This window comes from Indicator indicator, chromosome 13 (genome assembly GCF_027791375.1).
Source record: "Indicator indicator isolate 239-I01 chromosome 13, UM_Iind_1.1, whole genome shotgun sequence".
NCBI classification, from domain to species: Eukaryota; Metazoa; Chordata; class Aves; order Piciformes; family Indicatoridae; genus Indicator; species Indicator indicator.
This window is the reverse complement of record NC_072022.1, coordinates 27,791,060-27,815,736: the sequence shown is the minus strand read 5'-3', so window position 1 is coordinate 27,815,736 and position 24,677 is coordinate 27,791,060. Positions and strand designations below refer to the sequence as shown.

The 24,677-nt window shown below is 47.9% G+C and overlaps 1 protein-coding gene across 1 annotated transcript in view; it reads right to left on the bottom strand.

The window, feature by feature from the left end:
- Positions 1-2,635: 2,635 nt before the first annotated feature.
- MME (membrane metalloendopeptidase) overlaps positions 2,636-24,677 on the bottom strand; it is a 42,386-nt gene continuing 20,344 nt past the window's right edge. Inside the window, exons 10-22 of the mRNA XM_054386045.1 lie at positions 23,285-23,421; positions 22,401-22,494; positions 20,598-20,726; positions 19,354-19,452; positions 18,618-18,698; positions 17,635-17,738; positions 17,218-17,276; positions 13,176-13,295; positions 11,890-12,023; positions 11,076-11,141; positions 7,843-7,938; positions 7,367-7,443; positions 2,636-2,735 (exon numbers count right to left, since the gene is read on the bottom strand). Of these exons, the coding sequence (XP_054242020.1) occupies positions 2,636-2,735; positions 7,367-7,443; positions 7,843-7,938; positions 11,076-11,141; positions 11,890-12,023; positions 13,176-13,295; positions 17,218-17,276; positions 17,635-17,738; positions 18,618-18,698; positions 19,354-19,452; positions 20,598-20,726; positions 22,401-22,494; positions 23,285-23,421 (1,296 nt within the window). The remainder of the gene's footprint in view (positions 2,736-7,366; positions 7,444-7,842; positions 7,939-11,075; positions 11,142-11,889; positions 12,024-13,175; positions 13,296-17,217; positions 17,277-17,634; positions 17,739-18,617; positions 18,699-19,353; positions 19,453-20,597; positions 20,727-22,400; positions 22,495-23,284; positions 23,422-24,677) is intronic.

Genomic DNA, 24,677 nt, shown 5'->3' with positions numbered 1-24,677 from the left:
AAGGGGGAGAGAGGGGGGGTTGGGGGAGGGAGTCTTATAACTCTGCTGTAAAAGCTGAGGGTGATGACATGTCTAAAGCCAGCTGTCAGATGTCTCTCTGTTTTGATTCCTTAAAGAGTTTCTGTTGCTCTCTGGCCAGAGTGTTGCTGGATGCTCTCCACAAGGGTGGCTCTGTCTGACAGTTAAAGAAACTCCTGTGTCCTGGTTAGTGCATGCTCTTGTCTTGAGCATGGCTCCTCCAGCTTAATGGAAAGGCTCTGATTTTTCTGCTCTTGTTAGCATACTGTGGGGGAAATGCAAGCAGTGTGACCAGAAGATGAAGGGAGGGGATTCTGCCCCTCTGCTGTGCTCTGCTGAGATCTCCCTTGGGGTGCTGGGGCAGCTCTGGAGTCCTCAGCACAGACAGGGACCTGTTGGAGCAGCACCAGAAGGAGGCCCCAGCAGTGCTGGGAGGGCTGGAAGCTCTCTGCTGTGAGGCCAGACTGAGTGAATTGGGGTTGTTCAGCCTGAAGAAGAGAAGGCTTCAGGGAGACCTTCTGGTGGCCTTTCAGTGCATAAAGGGGGCTTATAGAATGATGGGGACAGACTTTTGATCAGGGTCTATTGGAACAGGACAAGGGGTGATGGTTTTAAACTAAAGAGGGGAGATTCAGACTAGAGAGAAGAAATACATTTTTTACACTGAGGATGGTGAAACACTGACCTGAGTTGCCCAGAGATGTGGGAGATGCCTCATCCCTGGAAACAATCCAGGTCAGTTTGGATGGGGCTCTCAGCAACCTGCTCTAGTTGTCCCTGTTCCTTCCAATCCAAACCATTCAATGAAATGTCCTGGAGGTGTCTGTTTTCTGCAGGCAGTTGTGGTCTGATTTCCTTAGATCACAGAATCAAGCAGGTTGGAAGAGACTTCCAAGATCATCAAGTCCAACTGATTACCCAAGCCTAACTGATCAAGCAGACCATGGCACTGAATGCCTCACCAGGCTTAAACACCTCAAGGGATGCTGACCCCATCCCCTCCCTGGGCAGCCCATTCCCATAGGTAATCTCTCTGTCTATGAAGAACCTCTTGTTAAGATCAAGCCTAAACCTCCCCCTGCACAGCCTGAGACTCTGTCCTCTTGTTCTGTTGCTGCTTGCCTGGGAGAAAAGACCAACACCCACCTGGCTCCAGCACAGAATCTGTTGCTTTCAAACCAGAAGGTGGTGATTTGAACTCCCCTCTGCCAGTCCTTCCACAGGGTACAGTGTGATGCTCAGGGTGAGCAGAGGAATGTGTTTGCAGAGAACATTTGCTTGGTACTCCAATCTTTCCTGCCAAGCACACAACGCTGCGTTTGGCTCATCAGTTCAGTTTATTATCAAAAGGGTTTTTTATCAGATGACAAACTCAGGAAGCAGAAAGGACATAGGTGCTTAAACAGACCTATTGCAGCAGTCATCTGAGGTATCTGGTTGGGGAAGCTATTTGCTTTGATACACAAAGCAGTAAGTTCCTTTGCAATCTGCAGGAGGATGTTTAATATCTGTCACTGCAGATTTAAAGCCTTTCACCTTCTCACTTAAAGCTCCTCCTGGTTCTTGCCATCAGCTGTGCAGCTTTACTGGCATCAATCTAAACAGGTACATTTTTCTGTGCAGGGTTAGACCCTAACCACAGACAAAGCCGGCCTGAAACCTGCACCTTGGTGTCCTGCTGGGAGAGCTCAGTTTGCAGGCTTTTGTCTTTTTACCCACACCCTGCTTGACTCCAATCTCCAAGGTTCTGTGCAGCCATTGACAAAATATATTACAATGCTTCAAGTCAAAAGTGTAGCTCAGATTTTAAATATAAAAACTATGATTTATACATTACTAGAAACTTTAAAAAAGACCAACTTTAGAGAAAGCAAGGGGAAAAAAAAAAAAGCTTAGAAAACTGTGAGAGGCTCTTTGATCACCACCTGACGGATTACATGTTCAAGATGAATAAATTACCTACAGCTTCAGGCTGGCCAGAAAGCTGTAAATAAACTGTTTGGGGTTAGTGACTCCAGATGCTGCAGGCCAGAATGTTAGTTAGAAGTTACTGAAGTATACAGCAGGTCTTTGGCCTCCTCTTTGTAGAAAGGGTTTCAAGTAAAAGTGACAACATTTGGCAGAACAGATTGATCAGAACAGCAGAGGGTAGGAAGCCTGGCACTGGGGACCTGAACTGTTGTCTCAGGATCATGTTGTGATGGCTCCAACTAGGCTTTAATTACCATTCCCTTCCTCTGCCCCATCAGCAGTGAGCATTTGCTGACCAGGGGGAGTTCATGTGCTATGCTTGAGATGTAAAACAACCTCAAGAGCCACTGGCTGGTGGGGAAGAGGGTTAACTACAAGCGTAGTGCTGCTGTACACCATGGAGTGATTTTGGTGCTGCAGGGTGGAGGGGCAGGGAAAGCAGCTGGTCAGCTACAGCAGCTCCTCGCTGCAGTGGCGTTAGTCCTGGTTTGATGTCTGCTATAGGTTGGGTTTTCTTGTTTATTGAGAATTACAGTGACTGCTCTGACATATTCCCCTCAGTTTTCTTCCGTCCTCTTCTGCCCAAATTTAGTTCCAAAGTTCTCTTTTCCTGGGAAGCTGCTAGAGCTGGGAGGTTTGCAGTTCATCACCAAACTCGGCACTTCTCAGCAGGATCCATGTAGTTTGTCTGGGTGCAGGAGAAGGCTTCAGAAAACTCTGGAGAGTTTTGCAGTGATCCTATGACCCTTTAAGACAAAACAACACCATCTTGTCATTGTCACTTGCCTTTGCTTAAAGCAGACACAGACAGCCCACATCTTGCAGCTTCCTTTTTCGGGTCACCTCAAAATGCTGTGGGCAACAGCCATGTTTCCGTGCTCTGACTCTTCCATTTCATCTCAAGCAGTGGCTGGTTCCTCTCTGTGTGGCTGGAGCAGTCCCTACTGCCACTTTTCTGTGTAGATTGAGTAGTCCCTACTGCAGCCCTTCTGTGTAGCTTGAGTAGTCCCTACTGCAGCCTCTCTGTGTAGCTTGAGTAGTCCCTACTGCAGCCCCTCTGTGTAGCTTGAGTAGTCCCTACTGCAGCCCCTCTGTGTAGCTTGAGTAGTCCCTACTGCAGCCCCTCTGTGTAGCTTGAGTAGTCCCTACTGCAGCCCTTCTGTGTAGCTTGAGTAGTCCCTACTGCAGCCTCTCTGTGTAGCTTGAGTAGTCCCTACTGCAGCCCCTCTGTGTAGCTTGAGTAGTCCCTGCTGCAGCCCCTCTGTGTAGCTTGAGTAGTCCCTGCTGCAGCCCTTCTGTGTAGCTTGAGTAGTCCCTACTGCAGCCCTTCTGTGTACCTTGAGTAGTCCCTACTGCAGCCTCTCTGTGTAGCTTGAGTAGTCCCTACTGCAGCCCTTCTGTGTACCTTGAGTAGTCCCTACTGCAGCCTCTCTGTGTAGCTTGAGTAGTCCCTACTGCAGCCCCTCTGTGTAGCTTGAGTAGTCCCTGCTGCAGCCCCTCTGTGTAGCTTGAGTAGTCCCTACTGCAGCCCTTCTGTGTAGCTTGAGTAGTCCCTGCTGCAGCCTCTCTGTGTAGCATGAGTAGTCCCTGCTGCAGCCTCTCTGTGTAGCTTGAGTAGTCCCTACTGCAGCCTCTCTGTGTAGCTTGAGTAGTCCCTACTGCAGCCTCTCTGTGTAGCTTGAGTAGTCCCTACTGCAGCCTCTCTGTGTAGCTTGAGTAGTCCCTACTGCAGCCCCTCTGTGTAGCTTGAGTAGTCCCTACTGCAGCCTCTCTGTGTAGCTTGAGTAGTCCCTACTGCAGCCTCTCTGTGTAGCTTGAGTAGTCCCTACTGCAGCCTCTCTGTGTAGCTTGAGTAGTCCCTACTGCAGCCTCTCTGTGTAGCTTGAGTAGTCCCTACTGCAGCCTCTCTGTGTAGCTTGAGTAGTCCCTACTGCAGCCTCTCTGTGTAGCTTGAGTAGTCCCTACTGCAGCCTCTCTGTGTAGCTTGAGTAGTCCCTACTGCAGCCTCTCTGTGTAGCTTGAGTAGTCCCTACTGCAGCCTCTCTGTGTAGCTTGAGTAGTCCCTACTGCAGCCTCTCTGTGTAGCTTGAGTAGTCCCTACTGCAGCCTCTCTGTGTAGCTTGAGTAGTCCCTACTGCAGCCTCTCTGTGTAGCTTGAGTAGTCCCTACTGCAGCCTCTCTGTGTAGCTTGAGTAGTCCCTACTGCAGCCTCTCTGTGTAGCTTGAGTAGTCCCTACTGCAGCCCTTCTGTGTAGCTTGAGTAGTCCCTACTGCAGCCCCTCTGTGTAGCTTGAGTAGTCCCTACTGCAGCCCTTCTGTGTAGCTTGAGTAGTCCCTACTGCAGCCCTTCTGTGTAGCTTGAGTAGTCCCTACTGCAGCCCTTCTGTGTAGCTTGAGTAGTCCCTACTGCAGCCCCCCTGTGTAGCTGGAGTAGTCCCTACTGCAGCCCTTCTGTGTACCTTGAGTAGTCCCTACTGCAGCCCTTCTGTGTACCTTGAGTAGTCCCTACTGCAGCCCTTCTGTGTACCTTGAGTAGTCCCTACTGCAGCCCCCCTGTGTACCTGGAGTAGTCCCTATTGCAGCCCTTCTGTGTAGCTTGAGTAGTCCCTACTGCAGCCCCTCTGTGTAGCTTGAGTAGTCCCTACTGCAGCCCCTCTGTGTAGCTTGAGTAGTCCCTACTGCAGCCCCTCTGTGTAGCTTGAGTAGTCCCTACTGCAGCCCCTCTGTGTAGCTTGAGTAGTCCCTACTGCAGCCCTTCTGTGTAGCTTGAGTAGTCCCTGCTGCAGCCCTTCTGTGTAGCTTGAGTAGTCCCTGCTGCAGCCCCTCTGTGTAGCTTGAGTAGTCCCTGCTGCAGCCCCTCTGTGTAGCTTGAGTAGTCCCTGCTGCAGCCCCTCTGTGTAGCTTGAGTAGTCCCTGCTGCAGCCCCTCTGTGTAGCTTGAGTAGTCCCTGCTGCAGCCCCTCTGTGTAGCTTGAGTAGTCCCTGCTGCAGCCTCTCTGTGTAGCTGGAGTAGTCCCTGCTGCAGCCTCTCTGTGTAGCTTGAGTAGTCCCTGCTGCAGCCCCTCTGTGTAGCTTGAGTAGTCCCTGCTGCAGCCCCTCTGTGTAGCTTGAGTAGTCCCTGCTGCAGCCCCTCTGTGTAGCTTGAGTAGTCCCTGCTGCAGCCCCTCTGTGTAGCTTGAGTAGTCCCTGCTGCAGCCCCTCTGTGTAGCTTGAGTAGTCCCTGCTGCAGCCCTTCTGTGTAGCTTGAGTAGTCCCTGCTGCAGCCTCTCTGTGTAGCTTGAGTAGTCCCTGCTGCAGCCCCTCTGTGTAGCTTGAGTAGTCCCTACTGCAGCCCCTCTGTGTAGCTTGAGTAGTCCCTACTGCAGCCCTTCTGTGTAGCTTGAGTAGTCCCTACTGCAGCCCCTCTGTGTAGCTTGAGTAGTCCCTACTGCAGCCCCTCTGTGTAGCTTGAGTAGTCCCTGCTGCAGCCCCTCTGTGTAGCTTGAGTAGTCCCTGCTGCAGCCCCTCTGTGTAGCTTGAGTAGTCCCTACTGCAGCCCTTCTGTGTAGCTTGAGTAGTCCCTGCTGCAGCCTCTCTGTGTAGCTTGAGTAGTCCCTGCTGCAGCCCCTCTGTGTAGCTTGAGTAGTCCCTACTGCAGCCCCTCTGTGTAGCTTGAGTAGTCCCTACTGCAGCCCCTCTGTGTAGCTTGAGTAGTCCCTACTGCAGCCCCTCTGTGTAGCTTGAGTAGTCCCTACTGCAGCCCCTCTGTGTAGCTTGAGTTGTGTGAGTCCACCTAAAGTTCACAGCCTTTCAGTCTGATGTCAGTCCAGCACAATCCCTGATGTCATATAGCCAAGATGTGCACAAATATGACTGGACAGAGTTGCTGAATTAGTGAACTTCAGAGGGCTGTGATTCACACCAATTAGACAAAGGAGCAGAGCTCTGAAACCGCTGCAGAGCCTCCTGGGCACTGTGGCCAAATCCAGCTGCTCACAGGACCTGGTGCATACACAGCCACCTGGGAGAGATCTGCAGATAGAGCAGGAACTACCCACAGTGAAATGCCACTCAGGCTGAAGGAACAGTCACTGCTTTCACTAAACATTTGAGTGTGGGGGATAAACAAAAAGATTCTCTGCTGAAAAGCTGCTGAAAGAATCAATGTGCTGAATGGTATGAGGGGAGAAATCAGCTCTTGTGTACATACAGCCTTGAGAGCTAGCAGGGATGTGGTGATGTCTGCATCACTACAGGGTAGCTAATGGGCAGGAACTTGAACATAGGAGGTTCCATCTAAACCTGAGAAGGAACTTCTTTACTTTGAGGCTGGCAGAGCACTGGAGCAGGCTGCCAGAGAGTTGGTGGAGTCTCTGTTTCTGGACACTTTCAAGGCCCACATGGACTTGTTCCTGTGTGATCTGCTTTAGGTGATCCTGCTCTGGCTGGGGGTTTGGACTTAATGATCTTCAGAGGTCCCTTCCAGCTCCTACCATTGTGTGATCACTACCTGATCTCATGGCATCTGACCAAACACATCTACTGGAGCAAAACCCTCATTACACCACTGATGAACAGGTTGCTCTGGCTTAAGTGAGAAAGAAAAGATCCTAGCCTGGCCCAAAGACTTGCACCCAGAACCTTTCCAGCCCAACTGTTCCTGGGAAGGCTGAGTAGACAAGGCAGGAAACCCCAGTGTTCTATTGCACCACAGCACAGAGCTTTGTGACAGACTGAGGGGCAGGCATCTCCCACCCAAAACTCACTTCTCCCTTCCAAGAGAGAGCAAGGAGTGACCTTGTGTAACTAGGAGAAATGCTGTCCATGTAGCAGCCAGGCTGGGCCAGCCCATGCTGCTGGAGCAGATCTGTCTCTCTGGATGGCAAAGGCTACTGACAGGAGGTCATTTCTTCCTCATGTCAGGATCACTGCTCAGAAGTAAGTACAAGAAAATGAATTCTTCTCCATGCTTGGAGAGTGAAGTCCTTGCATGAATTGGAGATTTTGCCTGTGACTTTAGTGGGGAGCTGAAGGCCATCTCCAGCCTTTGGTCTTTATGAGGTACCCTGTCAGGAGCTATTGTGGGAGCCAAAGGACTTCACTAGAGCACTGGAATCCAGACACAGTCAGTGGGACTCTGCTGTAAGCATTGTGCACATTAATAATAGCTAGGTGATGAGGGTTGTGCCCTGTGATGACTGCTCACAGCTTCTCAGCTGAGTTGTACCATTTCAGGGGGGAGGACAAACCCCACAGCCCTGCTCTACCTGTGGAGCTTCCTGGGAAGGGCACAGAGTCATGCTAGAGCTAGGAAGTCAAGGGACAGTGTCCTTCTCTCTCCTCACCAGCTGCAGGTTGCTTCCTCAGGAAGGACACTGAAGGTTGGTGTAGGCACTGACCTGAATTTGCCTGGGCTGTGCACGTCGGTTTTGATGGAGTTCACAGCGTACTCTGGTCTGTACGTTCCACACCATACCTGCAGTGTCACAAAGAAAAGCCTCTGTGAGCTCTCAGGCTGTCCAGGGAGAGACCTGCTGACACTGCACTGGGAAACACTGAGTGCTGACAGAATCAACTAGAACCTAGAGACAAAAATATGGTATATTTTGTTTAAAAACTCAATAAAAATAGACTGCTGTCCTCAGACAAAGGTACTTGGGCACAGCAAACTATCTACAAGACCTGCTCGTGGCTGAACTCATTGATTTAGGCAAGGTCAACATTATCTAACAAGGCTCTTTTCACTGCTCTGCTCAGCTTAGCAGCTCTGCTTGTGCTCAATCCAAGTGTGGCAGTCAGCCTGTCCTTCCTGACTTGCTGTTAAACTCAACCCTTGTGTGACTTCCAAAGCCTTCAGTCCAGGTGCATAAAATACCTGTGCAAAGTTCAGGAAAAACAGCTGCTTGTGGTTCATCTCAAGGCCAGGTAGAAGTTTTTCTTTTCCATGCTTGCTCACAAAGTTTTCATAGGCCTGTGGAATGAATTGAGTAGAAATGTTACAACTTTACATACTGCATTGCAATGGGACCTACAGGAAGGCTGGAGAGTGCCTGTTTCCAAGGGTTTGTAGTGATAGGATGAGGGGCAGAGGTTTGGAACTGGAGCAGGAGACATTTATGTTGGACATCAGAAGAAAGTGAGGGTGGGGAGACACTGGAACAGGCTACCCAGGGATGTGATTGAGGCCTTGTCCCTGGAGACATTCAAGATCAGGCTTGATGTGGCCTGACCTAACTGGAGATGTCCCTGCTGGCTGCAGGGTGCGTTGGAAAGATGACTTTTAAGGGTCCCTTCCAGCATCATGCAATCTGTGAAACTTCCAGCCCAGACAGTCAGAATGAAATGAGGAGGAGGACCAATGTGGATTCTCTGACATAATTCATCATGGGATACCTTGGCCACCTTGCAGGGCCATTTCTCAGGACTCTCTAATACCAGTGGCCTGAGTGGATCAAGAGTTTCCTCACTACCTGGCCTTCCAGAATGGTTGACACCAGGTTTGGTGAAGCTGTCTGAGTTATGTTGGAATAAACAGCAAGAGAAACAGACTTAAAGAAGGCAATTTATTGGAGCACAGGGAAATCAAGGCTCCACCTTGCACAGCAGAGATCCCTGTGGATCACAGCATGCTGCTTGCTAAGGCACAGTCCCAAAGCAGGCATTCCTGAGGTGTCTCACCTGATCTGGAGGTTCCCTGGGCATGAATCAATCCCTGGCTAAGTGACTGGGCTGGGCAACCCAGCCAGCCCCTGCTAGGGGAGGAACGAACCAGCTCCGAGTCAATCAGGGTGTGACCTGAGGATTCATCCCTCCCCCTTGGTTCATCTTTTCATCTTCCCCTTCTCTTCCCCATTAGACTTGAGAGACATGGGGCAAAAAGTCATTCTCCTCTCTGATCCTCCAGAACACACATCTCTGCTCTCCTCTTTACAGCTGCTTCTCTCTGATCTTTACCATATTGAAATATTCTGACTTTTTTTTGCCAGCATTTAGGTTGGACTTTAAAATACCACACTTAAAGGTTAAGCTAGTCTTTCCCTGGATACAGTGCAGAGTTCCAGCATCCAATTCTGCAGGCACAGACCTGTTTCTGCAGGGAGTAGGCAATCCATTCCCTCAGCTCTCTAAGGTGGTGCTATGAGGAGCAGGGGTTCCCATCATGGTTTTGAAAAGCAAATTGCAAAACTCCTTAAAACCTTCCCACAGGAAGAACAGCTGCTTCCCTGTCTCTTCTGAAGACCATGTGTCAAACACTCTGGTGTCAGCACATCATTGCTGATGGAGGGGTGCTGGCAAATGGCAGAAGTGTTCTGACTAGAGCCAGTGCCAGGCTGCTGCACAAGCTGAGGAACGAGCGGTTGCAGCTCCACTGAACAGGCTGCAAGGCCTCAGTGGGTGAACAGGAGCCAGCAGTGCCACAGCACTGCAGAAAGGGGTGGGTGTCCTCCTGGGCTGTACACACAGGAGGGGCTGACACAAGGCATGTGAAGTATTCCTCCTACTCCACTTGGTACTGGCCAGGTCTCAGCTGGAGTGCTCTGTCCAGCTTTGGGCACCACACATCAAGAAATATCTGGACTGACTGGAGAGAGTCCAGAAGAAAGCAGCAAGAATGAGCAAAGGTCTAGCAAACATGACCTATGAGGAAAGATTGAAAGAATTGGGTTTGTTTAGTCTGAGGAAGAGAAGTCTGGGCCTTGAAGTATGTAACAACCTTCAAACACGTGTAAGGCCACAGGAGAGAAGGGAACAGCTTGCTCCCTGTTTCCATTGCTGGTGTAAAGAAGTTTCTCCTCATGTTGAGGTGAAACCTTCTCTGTTCAAGTTTGTATCCATTGTTCCTTGCCTTATTACTGTGCACCACTGAAAAAAGCCTGGCCCCCTCCACTTGACACCCACGCCTCAGATACTGATAGACATTGATCAGATCCCCTCTCAGCCCTCTCTTCTCAACACTAAACAGCCCCAGGGCTCTCAGTCTCTCTCCATAAAGAAGCTACTCAAATCCCCCAAGCATCCTTGTGGCTCTCTGTTGGACTCTCTCCAGCAGGTCTCTGTCTCTCTTGAACTGGGGAGCCCAAAACTGGACACAGTATTGCAGGTGTGGTCTCACCAGGGCAAAGTAGAGGGAGAGAAGCCCCTGCTGGCCCCACTTATCTTGATACACCCCAAGATCCCATTGGCTCTCTTGGCCACAAGAGCACTTTGCTGTCCCATGCAGAACTTGCTGTCCACCAGCACTCCAAGGTCTTTCCCTGTGGAGCTGCTTTTCAGCAGAGCAGTCCCTAACCTGTGCTGGTGCCTGTGAGAACACTCCAGTTGTCAGGTGTTGAACGTTCTGGTTTGGAAGAAGGTGTTCAGGGAAGGAGGGAGGATGGTGCTATTAAGGCCTGTGTCTACCAGGTTTGCAAGTGACAAGAGAAGTTCCTAGAGAAGCTGACTTGCTGACTTCCTTCTCATCTCCCAGTCTGCACTGAGGAAAACAAAACCTCTGCTGCTTCTGCTTTCAGTCTCCAAGTTGGCCAGTTGAAGGAGTTAGGTGAAGAGAAGAAGAGGAAAGCCAAAAAGCAGCCAAGCTGCCATGGAATGCTTAGTGTAAAGCATCCAGATGTCACATCTTTGGCTACCTGCACAGGGGACCCAAGTACAGGCTGATAGTTGGAACAGGTTTTTGAGTAGTGAATAGTATTCCATGGAGGCAGATTGTTTATAGGTAAAATCCTTCTGTCCCTCCTTCCTGGCAGAAAAAAAAGCTGATGGAGGCAGAGACAAACAGCTGCTCAGCATCACCAGTTCAGTTAGAGGTGATGGTCCAAGTGTGATGCAGTAAATGTTCTCATTCTACAAATTCACAGTAGGAAAAAATGGGGAAAAAAAAATTAAGTCAGCTGAAAAGGAGTGCACTAGAACAGAGAATATGTACCAGGGAGTGATTCACAGGTTGAAAGAAGTGCAGCTGCTGGGCAGCAGTTTTAAACCATGCCTTGATGGGGCAGTAGGTATGGTCTTGTGCCTAATACAAAAATAATGCTGCTTCTTCAAAGGCTCTGGGATTAATTCTTGATGTGTGATGGTTTCAGCTAAAGCAGGGAAGTGGATGCCTCTTACCTTATAGGCTTGTCTCACCCCCCCGTTGTCAGCAATGTTTTCTCCGAGGGTGTTGATGCCACTCAGCTGTAAAACAGAAAGGAAAAGTACAGTTTTTCTGGGAAGCAGAGCTGATCCAGGCCCTATGATGGCAAACTCTGGGTGGTTTCCACTGTTCAAAGGCAAACATTCCCTTCAGATCTGAAGTTTTAGCAGAAGGTTGTGTTCACATCTCAGGAAGGTCTTTGCCTCCCTTGTCTCAAATGCCCTGAGGATACTCTTCCCTCATCCTCTTCTTTGCCTTACAGACAGTTTCCTAGGCTCTCATAGCTCTTCTACCCAGATTTTCTGATGCTTAGTCAGTGTTCAGTCAAACTTCCTGTTTTCCCCATGTCTTTAACCCTCAGCTTCTTACTACAGTCCCAGTTAGAGGCGGTGGGCAGAACCTGTCCCACTTGACTCTACAAAACAAGTTCAACTCCAAACTCCCAGCAGCTGAAATTATCAGCAGCAAACCTGCTAGCAAAGGATTTTCCTGCATGTTAGGCAGGTCAGGTAGCAAGATACATAGGAGGTGCCTCTTTGGCTGCTATTCCTCAATCAGGGCAGCACCACTCACGATGATGAAGCCTGGCTGATGGGGAACCTGTCACTTCGTTTTAATGCCATTACATTTTCAACCTTCAGCCCAAGACACTGGGCCATGATATTCAAAGCTCCAACACTTTAGAATCATCATCAGGTTCTGAAGTCAGGGTTTGCATGTTTAGAACAGAAGAGTTCTATGTTTCCTCATGAAAATCACCATTGATGGTTACAAAGGTATATGACATACGTGCTGTCCACCTGCTAGGTCCCAGGAGAAGTTGCCATACTGGTACACCATACACTGGGATAGCTCCTTAAAATTCTGTGCTGATTCTTCAGTCCACCAGTCTACAAGGTCTCCATTCTCATTGAAATTTCTGCCTGCAATAATTCACAGATTGGATTGGATTGGAAGGGACCCTCAAAGAGCATCTTGTCCAACCCTCCTGCAGTCAGCAGGGACACCTCCAGGCTGCCCAGGGGCACATCGAGTCTGATCCTGAATGTCTCCAGGGATGGGGCCTCAAGGACATCCATGGGCAACCTGTTCCAGTGTCTTCCCACCCTCACTGTGCAGAACTTCCTCCTGATGTCCAACCTGCTCCAATTTCAAACCACTGCCCCTCATCCTATAACCACAGCCCCTTCTGAAGAGTCCCTCTCCAGCCTTCCTGTAGGTCCCCTTCAGATATTGAAATGCTGCTCTGAGGTCTGCCTGGAGCCTTCTCTTCTCCAGGCTGATCAGCCCCAATTCTTTCAGCCTGTCCACATAGAGGAGGTTCTTCAGCCCTCTGATCATCTTTGTGGCCTCCTCTGTACCCTCCCCAGCAGATCCATGTCCCTGTTGTGTTGGGAGCCCCAGATCTGGACACAGTGCTCTTGGTGAGGTCTCACCAGAGCAGAGCAGAAGGGTGGAATCACTTTAAGAGAATTCTGTGTAGAGGAACAGAGGGGTTTGGTGCAGTAGAAAGGGCAATAGGCAGTCATGCAGAAAAAAATATCATAGTAATGAGGTGGTCAAACAGATGATGCTTACGTATTTTACAGCTTTTCCTTTCTTTCTCTTTCATTTTTAAAGCCTCTCTTGAGAAGCCTGGAACGGCTCTGACCTGTGGTTGATCATAGTGTGGGGAGAAGTGACCAGTGTGGCTGGGCAGCAGGCCTGAGAGCCAGACCCTTGAGACAGCCAGCCCAGTGGCACACCCTGGCACAGTTCTGGGTGGTTTATGATGGGTTTTGCTGTAGGCCTTGGGAAAAGCAGGTGAGCAGCAGCTCTGTTAAAAGCCCTTGTGTGCCACAGACCAACATCCAGAGCTGTTCCTGCAGCCTTGCAGTGGCAAGAGTGTCTGTGGGATTCCTTGGATTCTGCTGTAGGGAATCATCATGGAGAACAATACTGTAAAGCCTCAAAAATCCAGATGTGGATTTCTGATGGAGAATTCACTTTATCTGCTTTCTGGAGTGATTAAGCGCTAAAGCATGCAGAACATTCTGGCACTCTTAAGTTTTACAAGCAGAAGCTTGGTGCCTTACCGTTGTCATCAAAGCCATGTGTGATTTCATGCCCAATGACCATGCCTATGCCACCATAGTTCAGGGACTTGGGCTGGGATGCACTGAAGAAAGGAGGCTGCAAAATGCCAGCAGGGAAGACTGCAAGGAAAACCACAACACAGTCAGGGCCCTGCCTCATTATCCCACAGCATGAACAGACATTTTTCAATGGGCTTCAGCCAGAGTCATGCTGCTCCCTCAGATTCACCAGCAGCAGCAAGTGAGCTGATACATGGGGATGGTTGTAGGACAGCAGGAGCAGAGCAGCAGCAGCACTCCCCTCCTCCTTAGACACTCCCAAAGTCATGATCAGCTTTTACTTTGTCTTTACTATTTTACTTAGCAAAAAAAAAAAAAATCAGTTTACTTTTCAATTTGCAGCACTTGGCTGCATTGTTATCAAGCAAACCTGATGATGTCATGAAAAGTGGAAGGTGTTCCCCTAGCAGAATAAATTGTTTGATCATTGCCCCCACCACAAATCAGTCTCAGGAGAGAAGACTTTATTCTTCCACTGGACATAGCAATAATTCCCACTAGAATCAGTAAAAATAGGCCAAAGAACTGGAGCACACTGGTTCTTTTCACCCACTTGGTGCTCATTTTTTTCTAAGAAATCAGTAAGGAAAAAAAAAAAAAAAAGAAATCACTTAACAATTGTGATCTTTGTATAAATGAAGAATGACAAAATATTCTACCAGATACCAAATTACACTTTCTCTTTCATGGAGGCTTTCCCCTCTACTCCAGCCTGCTGCAGCAATATTGAGTATTAATTCTCACTGTGAATGAGATATGACTGCAGAACTTGAACAGAAAAGAGGAGCTGGATGGCAGTTTTCACTGCAGTGTTGGTTGCCTTGCAGCACAAATCCAGTCTAGTTCTAGCAGTTTCTTTCCAGAGGAGGAAGCACCATGGGAAAACGGAAGCAGGTTACAAAACTCCCACTTCTGCTGCACTATACAAACTGCTGCCTGGGACACAGGAGCTCTAGGGAGTGCTGGACCTTACTAGAGGCAGCTCAGCTCATTTTTTGAGGTTGAGTGGCTTCCTTACCGTCTTGTTCCTTCCTTCACTGATGGAGCAGTGAAGATCAGGCCATCTTGCAAGAGCAGAGCTCTAAATTTCCTACCCATCATGCACAGAACTCTTTAGAGGGTTTTTACTTAAAAAGCAAAACCCTGAGTGAACTCAGACATCATTCTAAAGATCAGACTGCTTTAATTATCCTGTGGCATGCCATAGCTGAAGGAGGTAAGAATTTATGGCTCACATTAACTGCCAGTCACCAGCTTCAGTCTTCCAAATCATGATTCCTTTTCCACAGCTCAATGAACAAAGCTGCTCTAAACAAAGCTGCCTGAGGTGATTCTTGTGCTAAATGTTCAGTAATGAGCTAAACACTCCTTGGCTTTACCACCTGCCCCACTGGCTGCACCGCCTTGCCACCCTTAACCAAGCAGTGCTGCTCAGTGAAGTTCACATGGGTTTGTCTCTGTGAAGTCCATCTTGGATTTCACAATGCTGATTTCATCTTTCACCTCTGCAACCCACTGCACAGCCAGAACAGTTTGGGTTAACTTCACCCTTGGCAAATATCACGAAAGATTTGACAAGGGCATGAAACTCAAAACTAGGTGAGGGGTGCAGCTGCTGAATTCCTTTGCAAGCAGCAGCATTTCTAGTGCGTTTAATCCCTTCTCCTGTGCATGACTGAACCAATACAAGGAGTTTTCTCCTCAATCCTTTCATGATGCTGAGGTAGGCAGTGCTGCAGTCCCAGTGTGCCCCATGCAGAGTTGCAGAAGGTGCAAGCTACTGCAAAGACACAGGTTACGGCTAGAAGTCAGGATCACATTTGCAGTAAGATCTTGGACTGCAGGGATACATTTTCTTCAGTGGGGCCAGAAAGAATGAAAAAGGAAAAAATCCTTTTGGAATGCTTGGCTCAGTTTGATTTCTTCCCTTATGAAGCTGATCCTGTTCCTCAAAACCTGCCCTGGCAGAATCAAGGCTTGGGTGATCAGAGGAGCTAAATGAGCTCTGGGTTTTGCACAGAAAACACCAAATGTGACTCTGTTAAAAGTGGAAGAGAACTGCATCCATCTGGCTGAGCAGACTGGACATCAGGGAGTGCTTTTGGACAGGGAATAAACATTTGGTCCCCAAGTCAAGCTTAACTTTGGTTAACTTTGGTGCTACTGAAGTCCTGCTGGTGGGAACAGTCCTGCAGAACTGTAGTGTTATTTTGAAACTAGTGTTAGGAGAGCCCAGAGGAAGGAGTACCCAACAGTTTTCACCTTGATTTAATAGTCCATTTGATAAAGGAGGTGGGACTACCTCAAAAGCCATTCCTGAAGACTGAAAGGCAGTGGGAATTCCATCCCTAGCAGTGAAAATAATGTCTTCAGCAAATACTTTCCTTGGAAGCCTTCATAAGTAATTGTTTCATTTCTAGGCCAGGACAAGGGTTTCTCATTTTTTAGAGCCTTGTTTGCAGGAGCTATCTGTGGGTCACAGAACCTCACTAACACCTTGGCAGGTATGAAGTGTGGAGAACAACAGTATCTGAAGAATGGCTTATGACAGACATAGTGTGAGGCAGAATTAATGCTTTGTGTAAAATGCTTTGTGGTGCATCAAGGCTGTGCAGAGCTGGCACAGCTCACAAACTGAGAAACCTCAGTGCTGCCACACAGTTCTAACCTCTAGCTACAATGAATTCTTTGTCTTTAAAAGCATTTGACGGCTTCCTATTCTCTTTTACTTTTCACCATGGATGGTTTTGGGTGGGCTGAGAGTAGAAATGTTTATGCTCAAAAGCCCTATGAAAACAATTTGATTGTAGTGAACTTTTCTCTTTTTTCAGTTTGGTTCTCCCCTTGGTTTAAGCTACCAGGTGGCCATTTCCACTTCCCAAAAACAGCAGAATTAAATGACAGCAGACAGTGAGCTCAAAGGCATCTGGCAGACCTTGCTTCTTAAGTGCCACAGCTGAGGATGCCCCAAAAGCACTTAAACTTTTCTTCTTTTCTTAAGCCTTATGTAAAAGGATGCATGTCAGGGCTTTGTATTTAAGTCAGTGACCAGTTAGGAGTCGCCATTGAAGTGGGACTACTTAAAGTCCTACTGGAATGGAGCTGTGGTGTGCTGTGGTTCCTAATTAGATCTTGAAGTGCTATAGATAAGAGAGCTGGTGAGATGTTTTCTGAGCAAACTTTGTCTTTTGGGCAATGCTGGTTTCACTGGGCCCCAAATGCTTTAGCAGGGGGGCTGGGCTTGATGATCTCCTGAGCTCCTTCCCAACCCCTACCATTCTGTGATTCTATGTTCCACTTGTCTTGGATCTTTGTAGATAGCCATGCAGGATTTCTGTCTGCTTGGGACTTGAAGCAGCTCTGGAACCATAACCCTATGCTCCAGAAGCAGTGAGCCCATGAGCTGCTGGGCCCGTGCAGCATGGGACAAGTTTGCTAAGCACAGCTTATGTGAAGCTGATTGCTGGAGTCTCTCCTCTGAGCATTGCCTCTTACAGCTGTGTGTGTGGAAGCACTGGAAATGAGGACACAGAAACTCAGAAGCAGCTGGGGGGGTACAGCAGCAGGGCTGTAAGGAGTGGAAGCCACAAGAAGTCCATGGCAGGAAGCTCTGGGGCTTTTTGAAGCCACTGTTTCCTTCAGGTAAAAGTGGTGCTGTGCTCCTTGCTCACCCCTTAAATTTGGTGGCCTTTTAATTTTTATTGTTTACCTTGGCCATTAAAGCTGTAGCCACTCCACACTGCTTCTCTTCTCATCCTGTATTTTTGTTTGGTTTTGGTCTGCACAAAGGCAACTCAAAACCCAAAGAGATGAAATGACAACCTCTATGAATGACAACTTCTGATTGTGCTGCACTGAGGCCTTTCTGCAGCCCCCAGAATGTTCAGGTGGTTTCACTTTTTCATTTTAAAAATATACACACATACATAAATCATTTGTGTTAATTAAACCTGTCTCCAGTTAAGAAGTTAGTAAGCCTTACCTATCTGATTTCTGCTTGCTGAATAAAAAGCATTGACCACAGCAGCTCCACTTATCCACCTAATAATAGTAACAGAAGAATAAATGTCAGATCATTTTCAGTTCTTAATGGCATCTTTCAGATGAACTTCATTACAAAGCTGCTCTCCAGAAGTCCACTTAACCCACACTGGGAACTAAAGGACCAGACTTGACCTACTCCAGAGTACTTAACTCTGCGTTTCTTAGGCATACACCAGCTCCCAGTTGCTCTGCTCTACTTGCTGATGTAGGTCCAGCCTTTGAGACATGAGCAATGCCCCCTTCATGGAGGGCAAAGTGCAGAAGGAGGGTCATTAAATCATCACTGACTACCCCCCCAGAACCTCCTCCAGTGGAAAGTGGATGAAAGCCACACACAGTATTTTTAAATACTTACTCCTCTTTGTCCACCTTTTCTCTAAGCTTTTTCAACCTTTTCTTCTGGGTGAATACCAAATTTTGAATAATGTTTTCAAAGTATTCTTCTTCTTTGTAGTTCAACTAAAAAGAAAGAGGGAAAAGTCCTTAGAGGTGGTGTTACTGACTTGCAGTAAAAGACATGGATCTGGAGGATCTACTCTAAAGCACAATGAGCTAAGCAATGCATTTTGAGGACTAGGTTCTGAGTTTGCAGTGCTCTGCTATGTCACAGGGTTGCTACTGTAGCTGGATATATCCTAGTGGCTCTGTAATTCTTTCCAGAGATCTTTATTGCCTTTTTATATTGATCTTTTGAGTGGCATTCAGCATTTTTTGGGTTTGACTCTAACCTCTGGGGAGTTGCCTGCTTGAAACCTGTAGCCACTGGACTCAGCACTGTTGGCTCTGCATTTTATCATAGAATCCTAGAATGGCTTAGGTTAGAAGGGACCTTAGAGATCACCTACTCCAACCTCCCTGCCCTGGGCAGGGACACCTCTCAAGTAGACTCAGCTGCGCGAGGCCTCATCCAGTCTGGCCTTCAGCAGCTCCAGGGAGGAAGTACCCATGACCTCTCTGGGCAGCCTGTTCCAGAGTCTCACCACCCTCATACTGAAGAACTTCTTCCTAAGATCCAGTTTAAACTTACCTTCCCTCAGCTTTAAACCATTCCCCCTTGTCCTGTCTCTAGACATCCTCAGGAAAAGTCCCTCTGCAGCCTTCCTGTAGGATTCTGCAGGTGTTGAAAGGCATCTCTAAGGTTCCCCTGGAGTCTTCTCCAGGCTGAATGACCCCAGCTCCCTCAGCCTGTCCTTGCAGCAGAGGTGTTCCAGCCCTTCTGCACATTTTATCCTAGTGTAATTCCTCTAGAACTGATCCATTCCCTTGAAATCCCCTCAAATACTGTACTGGAGTGGATGTGACCCTTCCCTAACCATCCTGCCTGTCAGGGACACTTACCTCCTGGTACTCACTGTTCAGCTTGTCATCATCAGTCACGATCTCATCTGGGTACCCAATCCTCTCTCTGATTGCCAGGGCCTAGGGACAACAGCAGTTGACATCCATAGCAAATCCAGCCAGATTTAGAAATCAATCCTAATTAGCTAAGAAATGAAATCTGGAAGTGACTGCAGAGACTTCAGGATGTTAATTATCTGTAGGTTTTGTTTACATTTTGTGTTGATTTGGAGCACTGTAAAGCTCTGATGGTTAATTACAACCAGGGAAAAGTCTAGAAACTCTCTTCTCTTCCTTCCTTTGCAAGTAAAGTGCACCAGACAGACAGACAAACAGCTGACAGGCTGGTGTAAACAAATAGCAGAAATTCTGAAGTCTTTGACATATTTTACAGTAGCTAAAACAGAAATGAAATTAATAACTGGATTTTTTTTTTTTTTTTACTTCAGTTCATTACAGGAAAACACACCTAGAAATTTCCAGAAATGTGAACACTTGCACACAGTTTGGGTCTGGTTCCCTATTTCTTAACTAGCTCCTCCTACATCTATCTGTACTGCAGTGCAAGAAGTTATTTAAACATTCCCAAATGTTCACAATTGGAAGTCCCAAACCTTACTCAGTTTCTTCTGATGGCCAAGTAGTGCTTTGTATTTAGAAAAGACTTGAAACAGTGACTTTTTGTAGAAACTTTCAAGGGTTTCTTAGACCTCACTACATTTCAGATTTAACTTACTTTTTGTTCTGCTTTCTTCTTGGTTTCTGCATCCATCCAGGTGAGTTCATCCAAGGTTTGGATAAAGACATCACGGATATCTGCAATCATTTCCTCCACCTTGGGGAAAGCAGCAGAATGTTACAAAGCCACATCAAATGATCCAGTTCTAGTTGGACATTTAGCCTGTCCCTTGGGAGGAGAGGGAATGGGCATGAGCTCACAAGGCAATGAAATTTAGTCATTCAGGTCAAAAAAAACATCTGATAGAGACCCATCCATCAATGTTGTTCATCTGATCACATCACCTTGCATATGTCAAAAGGTGCCTGCATACAGTAGGAGTGAATAGGAGTCAGCTAAGGGTTAACAGCTCCAGGAATGCTCCAGGCTTAGGTCAGAGTGGCAGAAAAAGACCTGGAGGTGCTGGTCAATAGCTGTCTGAACATGAACCAGTGTGTGCCCAGGTTGCCAAGAAGGTCACCAGCATCCTGGCCTGGATCAGCAATGGTGTAGCCAGCAGGAGTAGGGAAGTGATCATAGCCCTGGACAGGACACTGCTGAGGGCACACCTTGAATAGTGGGTTCAGTTTTGGGGCCCTCACTCCAACAAGGACATTGAAGAGCTGGAGCAGGTCCAGAGAACAAAGCTGTTGAAGGGTCTGGAGAACAGGGCTGGTGAAGAGCAGCTGAGGGAACTGAAGATATTTAGTCTGGAGAAGAAGAGTGGCTGAGGCGAGATCTTGTTGCTCTCTACAACTCCCTGAAAGGAGGTTGAAGCTAGGTGGGAGTTGGTCTTTTCTCTCTAGTCTCAGGTGGTAGAAGGAGAAGAAGAGGCCTGAAATTCTGCCAGGGGAGGTCTAGGTTGGATATTAGGAAAAATTTCTGCCCTGAAGGAGTGGTCCCTGAAGGCTGCCCAGGGAGGTGATGCAGTTCCCATCCCTGGAGATGGTCAAGAAACCTGTGGCCGTGGCACCTGGGGACATGGTTTAACGGCCATAGTGGTGTTGGATTGAAGGTTGGACTCTATGATCTTGGAGGTATTTTCTAACTGAAACAATTCTATGATTCTGTAATTAAGTTCAGTGACTGAAGACAACCATCAGTAACCAACTGTCCCTGCGCCCTTGTTGGCAGGCTGCAAACTAAGAAGTAACCAACTACACAGAAAGGGTTTAACAAAAAGTGTCATCAATGCTGTGTGAAAGCTGTGACAATGAAGTGGTGCCTAGAAGGCACAAGGCTGAGTTTGCTCAAGGCCTCACCACGTGTTTGCTGTCTCCAGCAAAGGCCTCCTCCACGTACAGCCTTCCCACCGCATTCTCCATGTTGCTGTTGACGTAGTTGGCGCAGCGCCGCCACACAGCAGTCTCTGATGTCGTGCCGTAGAGTGCCTGGGAAACACAAGCAGGAGGTGAAAGAGTGACATCTGGGCCCACAGAGGGCCTGCCTAGTAACAGGTGATGAGAATGAGAGGGAATTGTGCCAGGGGAGGGTTAGGTTAGGTCATTAGGAACAATTTCTTCCCAGGAAGGGTCGTCAAGGATTGGCACAGGCTGCCCAGGGAGGTGGTAGAGTCCCCATCCCTTGAGGTGTTCAAGAAACCTGTGGCCTTGACACCTGGGGACATGGCTTGTTGGCCACGGTGGTATTAGGTTGAAGGTTGGACTCAATGATCTTAAAAGGCTTTTCCAACGCAAACAATTCTCTGATTCTATAGGGAGACTGGCACATGTGTGTTTCACAGGACCCTAATCCACCTTAAATAGATGGATGTGACTCACATTTGTGGGTATGGCAGTTAGACAGGCTCTGTAATGAGAACATCTGCCACAGGCTGAGGAAACATGGGAATCATTAGCAAGATTCTTTATTCTTATAAAGATGAAAGGTAGAGAGAAGAAAACCACTCTGAAAGCTAAGAGCAGGGGAGGTTCAAGAGGAACACGCTGACACAAGGCTTCCACTGTTCCAGGGATCTCTGTTGCAGTTCCAGCCTCTGACGGGGCCACTGTGATTATGCAGCAAAGTAATCTCCTTAAAAAGCTGCATGTGTGTGTTAGAAGTATTTCTTCTGTCACTGACAGGTATCACCAAGTGGCTTTAACCGTTTCTAACGGAGCTGAGCTAGCTTGCAATGTAGGAAATCCTACTGTGGCAATACAAAGGGACTTTCATCTCCAGCCTGTCTGTGAAATTTCTCTGCATTTCCTTCAGAGCATAAAATACCTGCAGGATCAAATGCCTGAAAACCAAGATTGGGCTCATAATGTTTGACTGGAAATGTTTTGCTTTGGATGATGAAGAATTTGCAACAAATCAGAGAATCACAGAGTGCATTGGGTTGGAAGGGACCCTCAAAAGTCATCTTGTCCAACCCCCTGCAGTGAGCAGAGACACCTTGAACTAGATCAGGTTGCACAAGGGCCCCATCAAGTATGACTTGGAATGTCTCCAGGGATGGGGCCTCCAACCCTTTCAGTGGGCAACCTGTTCCAGTATCTCACTACCCTCATTGTGAAGTACTTCCCCTTGATATCCAACCTAAATCTCCCCTGCTCTAGCTTAAATGTTGCAGTTCAGTCAGAAGAGTTCAGTACCCACTTGCAAGTAAAAGACTGTGCTGGCATCAAAACAGGGACGGGTTTAGATTCGGAAGAGCACAGAGACCAAGCACCAGAGCAGAGCTTTTCAAATCCTCTCCAGCCATCAAGCATGCATCACAGAAATTATGTGAACACTCCAGCAGAAGCTTCAGTGAACACAGAATCACAGAATGTTAGGGGTTGGAAGAGACCTCTGGAGATCATCCAGTCCAGCCCCACTGCCAGAGCAGGACCATAGAACCCAGCACAGGTCACACAGCAACACATCCAGACAGGTCTTGAAAGTCTCCAGAGAAGGAGACTCCACAACCTCTCTGGGGAGCCTGTCCCAGATTTTGTGTGCAAAATTCACAACACATGGCATTGTTTTATATTACAAGTGCATTAAAAAAAAAAAAAAAGATCTTTTGTGGTTCCCAAAAAGTCATCTTTACAACTTAAAATAGAGGTCAGGTGCTGCACCTTACGAAAAGCGTTCCTGGTGTCCTTGTAGATGCGGCTCAGGCTGTTGACAAGATCCATGACGAAGCGCCAGCCCATGTAATTTTGAAGGTCCCTGTTTAACAAGACAACAACAACAATAATAAGCTGCTCATGTCTTTAGGCTACTAAGGTTTATTGGAAAACAGAGGATCACAGGATGTTAGGGGTTGGAAGGGACCTCTGGAGAACTTCCAGTCCAAACCTGCTGCCAGAGCAGGACCATAGAATCCAGCACAGGTAGCACGGGAATGCATCCAGACAGGGTTGGGAAGTCTCCAGAGAAGGAGGCTCCACAACCTCTCTGGGCAGCCTGTCCCGGTGCTCTGTGACCCTCCCAGTGAAGAAGTTCTTCCTCATGTTGAGGTGGAACCTCCTGTGCTGTAGTCTTTATCCATTGCACCTTGTCCTATCCCAGGGCACAAATGAGCAGAGGCTGTCCCTGTCCCTTTTTTCCTGACCCCCAGCCCTCAGATATTGTTAGACATTTATTAGATCCCCTCTCAGCCTTCTCTTCTCCAGACTAAACACCCCCAGGGCTCTCAGCCTCTCCTCATCAGGCAGTGCTCCAGTCCCTTCAGCATCCTTGTAGCCCTGCCTTGGACTCTCTCAAGTAGATCTCTGTCCCTCTTGAACTGGGGAGCCCAGAACTGGATGCAATATTCCAGGTGTGGCCTCACCAGGGCAAAGTAGAAGGGGAGGAGAACCTCCCTGGATCTGCTGGACACATTCCTCTGAATGCACCCCAGGACACCATTGGCCTTCTTGGCCACAAGGGCACATTGCTGTCCCATGGAGAACTTGCTCTCCCCCAGGACTCCCAGGTCCTTCTCCACCACACAAACAGCAATGGCCATGTTACCTACCTGTGGGTATATTTGATAAGAATAGGCTTCAGCTTGGTGAGGTATTCAGGGTCATAAACAATGACGTGCTCGGTGTTCCCCACGTTGATCTGCACTGTTGACATGATGTCATTGATGAATTTTGACCAGTTGAATACCTGGAGAACGAAGGTGTGTTGTCATATAGTTAAATCAGGAAGAAAGAGCCTTCAGCTGGTTTTCCAATGTAAATATGTTTGTGTAACACAAATGCTCTGCCTTTTAATTTGCCTGAGAGCTGCACTGCTTGTAACCAGAGCAATGTCTGAGATCAGTTATCTCCTCTGTGCTCTAAAATCCCATTAAAATAGAGAGGCGTGTAGCAGGAAGGGATAAGACTTTGCTTTGATTTCAGACTACCACAACTAAAGAGGTTATAGTCCCTTCCTTCTGGCCTGGGAAAGCAGAAATGGTATTTTAAGTAAAATTTTCAGCTGCCTGTTTGCTGTGTTTGACTAAGAGCTTTTAAGGGACACGCTGACCCTGACCAGTTCAGTGGCTCTGCACCTGTGGGGCTGCAGGGTTCATGGCATCCTTGGCCATCCATCCTGAAGCATATGGCAGGGACTTGTTCTGAAGTACACTGAAGTCCATAAAAGGATTTATTTCAACAGGCTTTAGAACAGACACTCTAAATCCTCTCTCTGTAGTGAATTGTCCTCTGGTACTGGGGAAGCACAGATCTGACAGCAGGTCAGCCTGAGAAACCTGACAAAGGCTGGAGTGGTGGTTTGTTTTCTACTGCTCTGGCCCTAAACCCCTCTTTCTTTGTGCTGCATTCATTGTTGTGAGAGGCTCAGGGAACCTATGAAAAGGTTTTGTGAAGTTTTCATTCTGTGGTGTCCATGTGAGCTGAGCAGAGCAGCACTGCAGTGCCTGGGCACTCCCAGCTGGGAACTCTCAGTCCTTTGCTGATAAATAAATAACTTCCCTTGGGCAGTGCTGTTTGCCTCAGAGAGCATTACTGGCTGGAGAGCACAGAGTCATTTTCTGGCTTGCTGAGAGAAGGTGGCCTGTGGGCACAGACACTTGCACTGTGTGACATATTGCCCCAGTGCCTCCACTCACTTCTATAGTAAATGACAGCAACCTCACAGCTAGCTCTACATACATGGCTCCAAAATCTCCTGATCTGTGGCTTGAGACTGCTTGGACTGAGAAAATGATTCAGAGCAGAAGCTGAAAATCATCATCAGAATTCATAGAATTATAGAATCATGGGGGTTGGAAGGGATCTCAGAGATCACTGAGTCCAACCCCCCTGCCAAGGCAGGGTCACCTAGGGTAGGTCACACAGGAACACATTCAGATGTATTTTGAAAGTCTCCAGAGACAGAGACTCCACAACCTCTCTGGGCAGCCTGCTCCAGGGCTC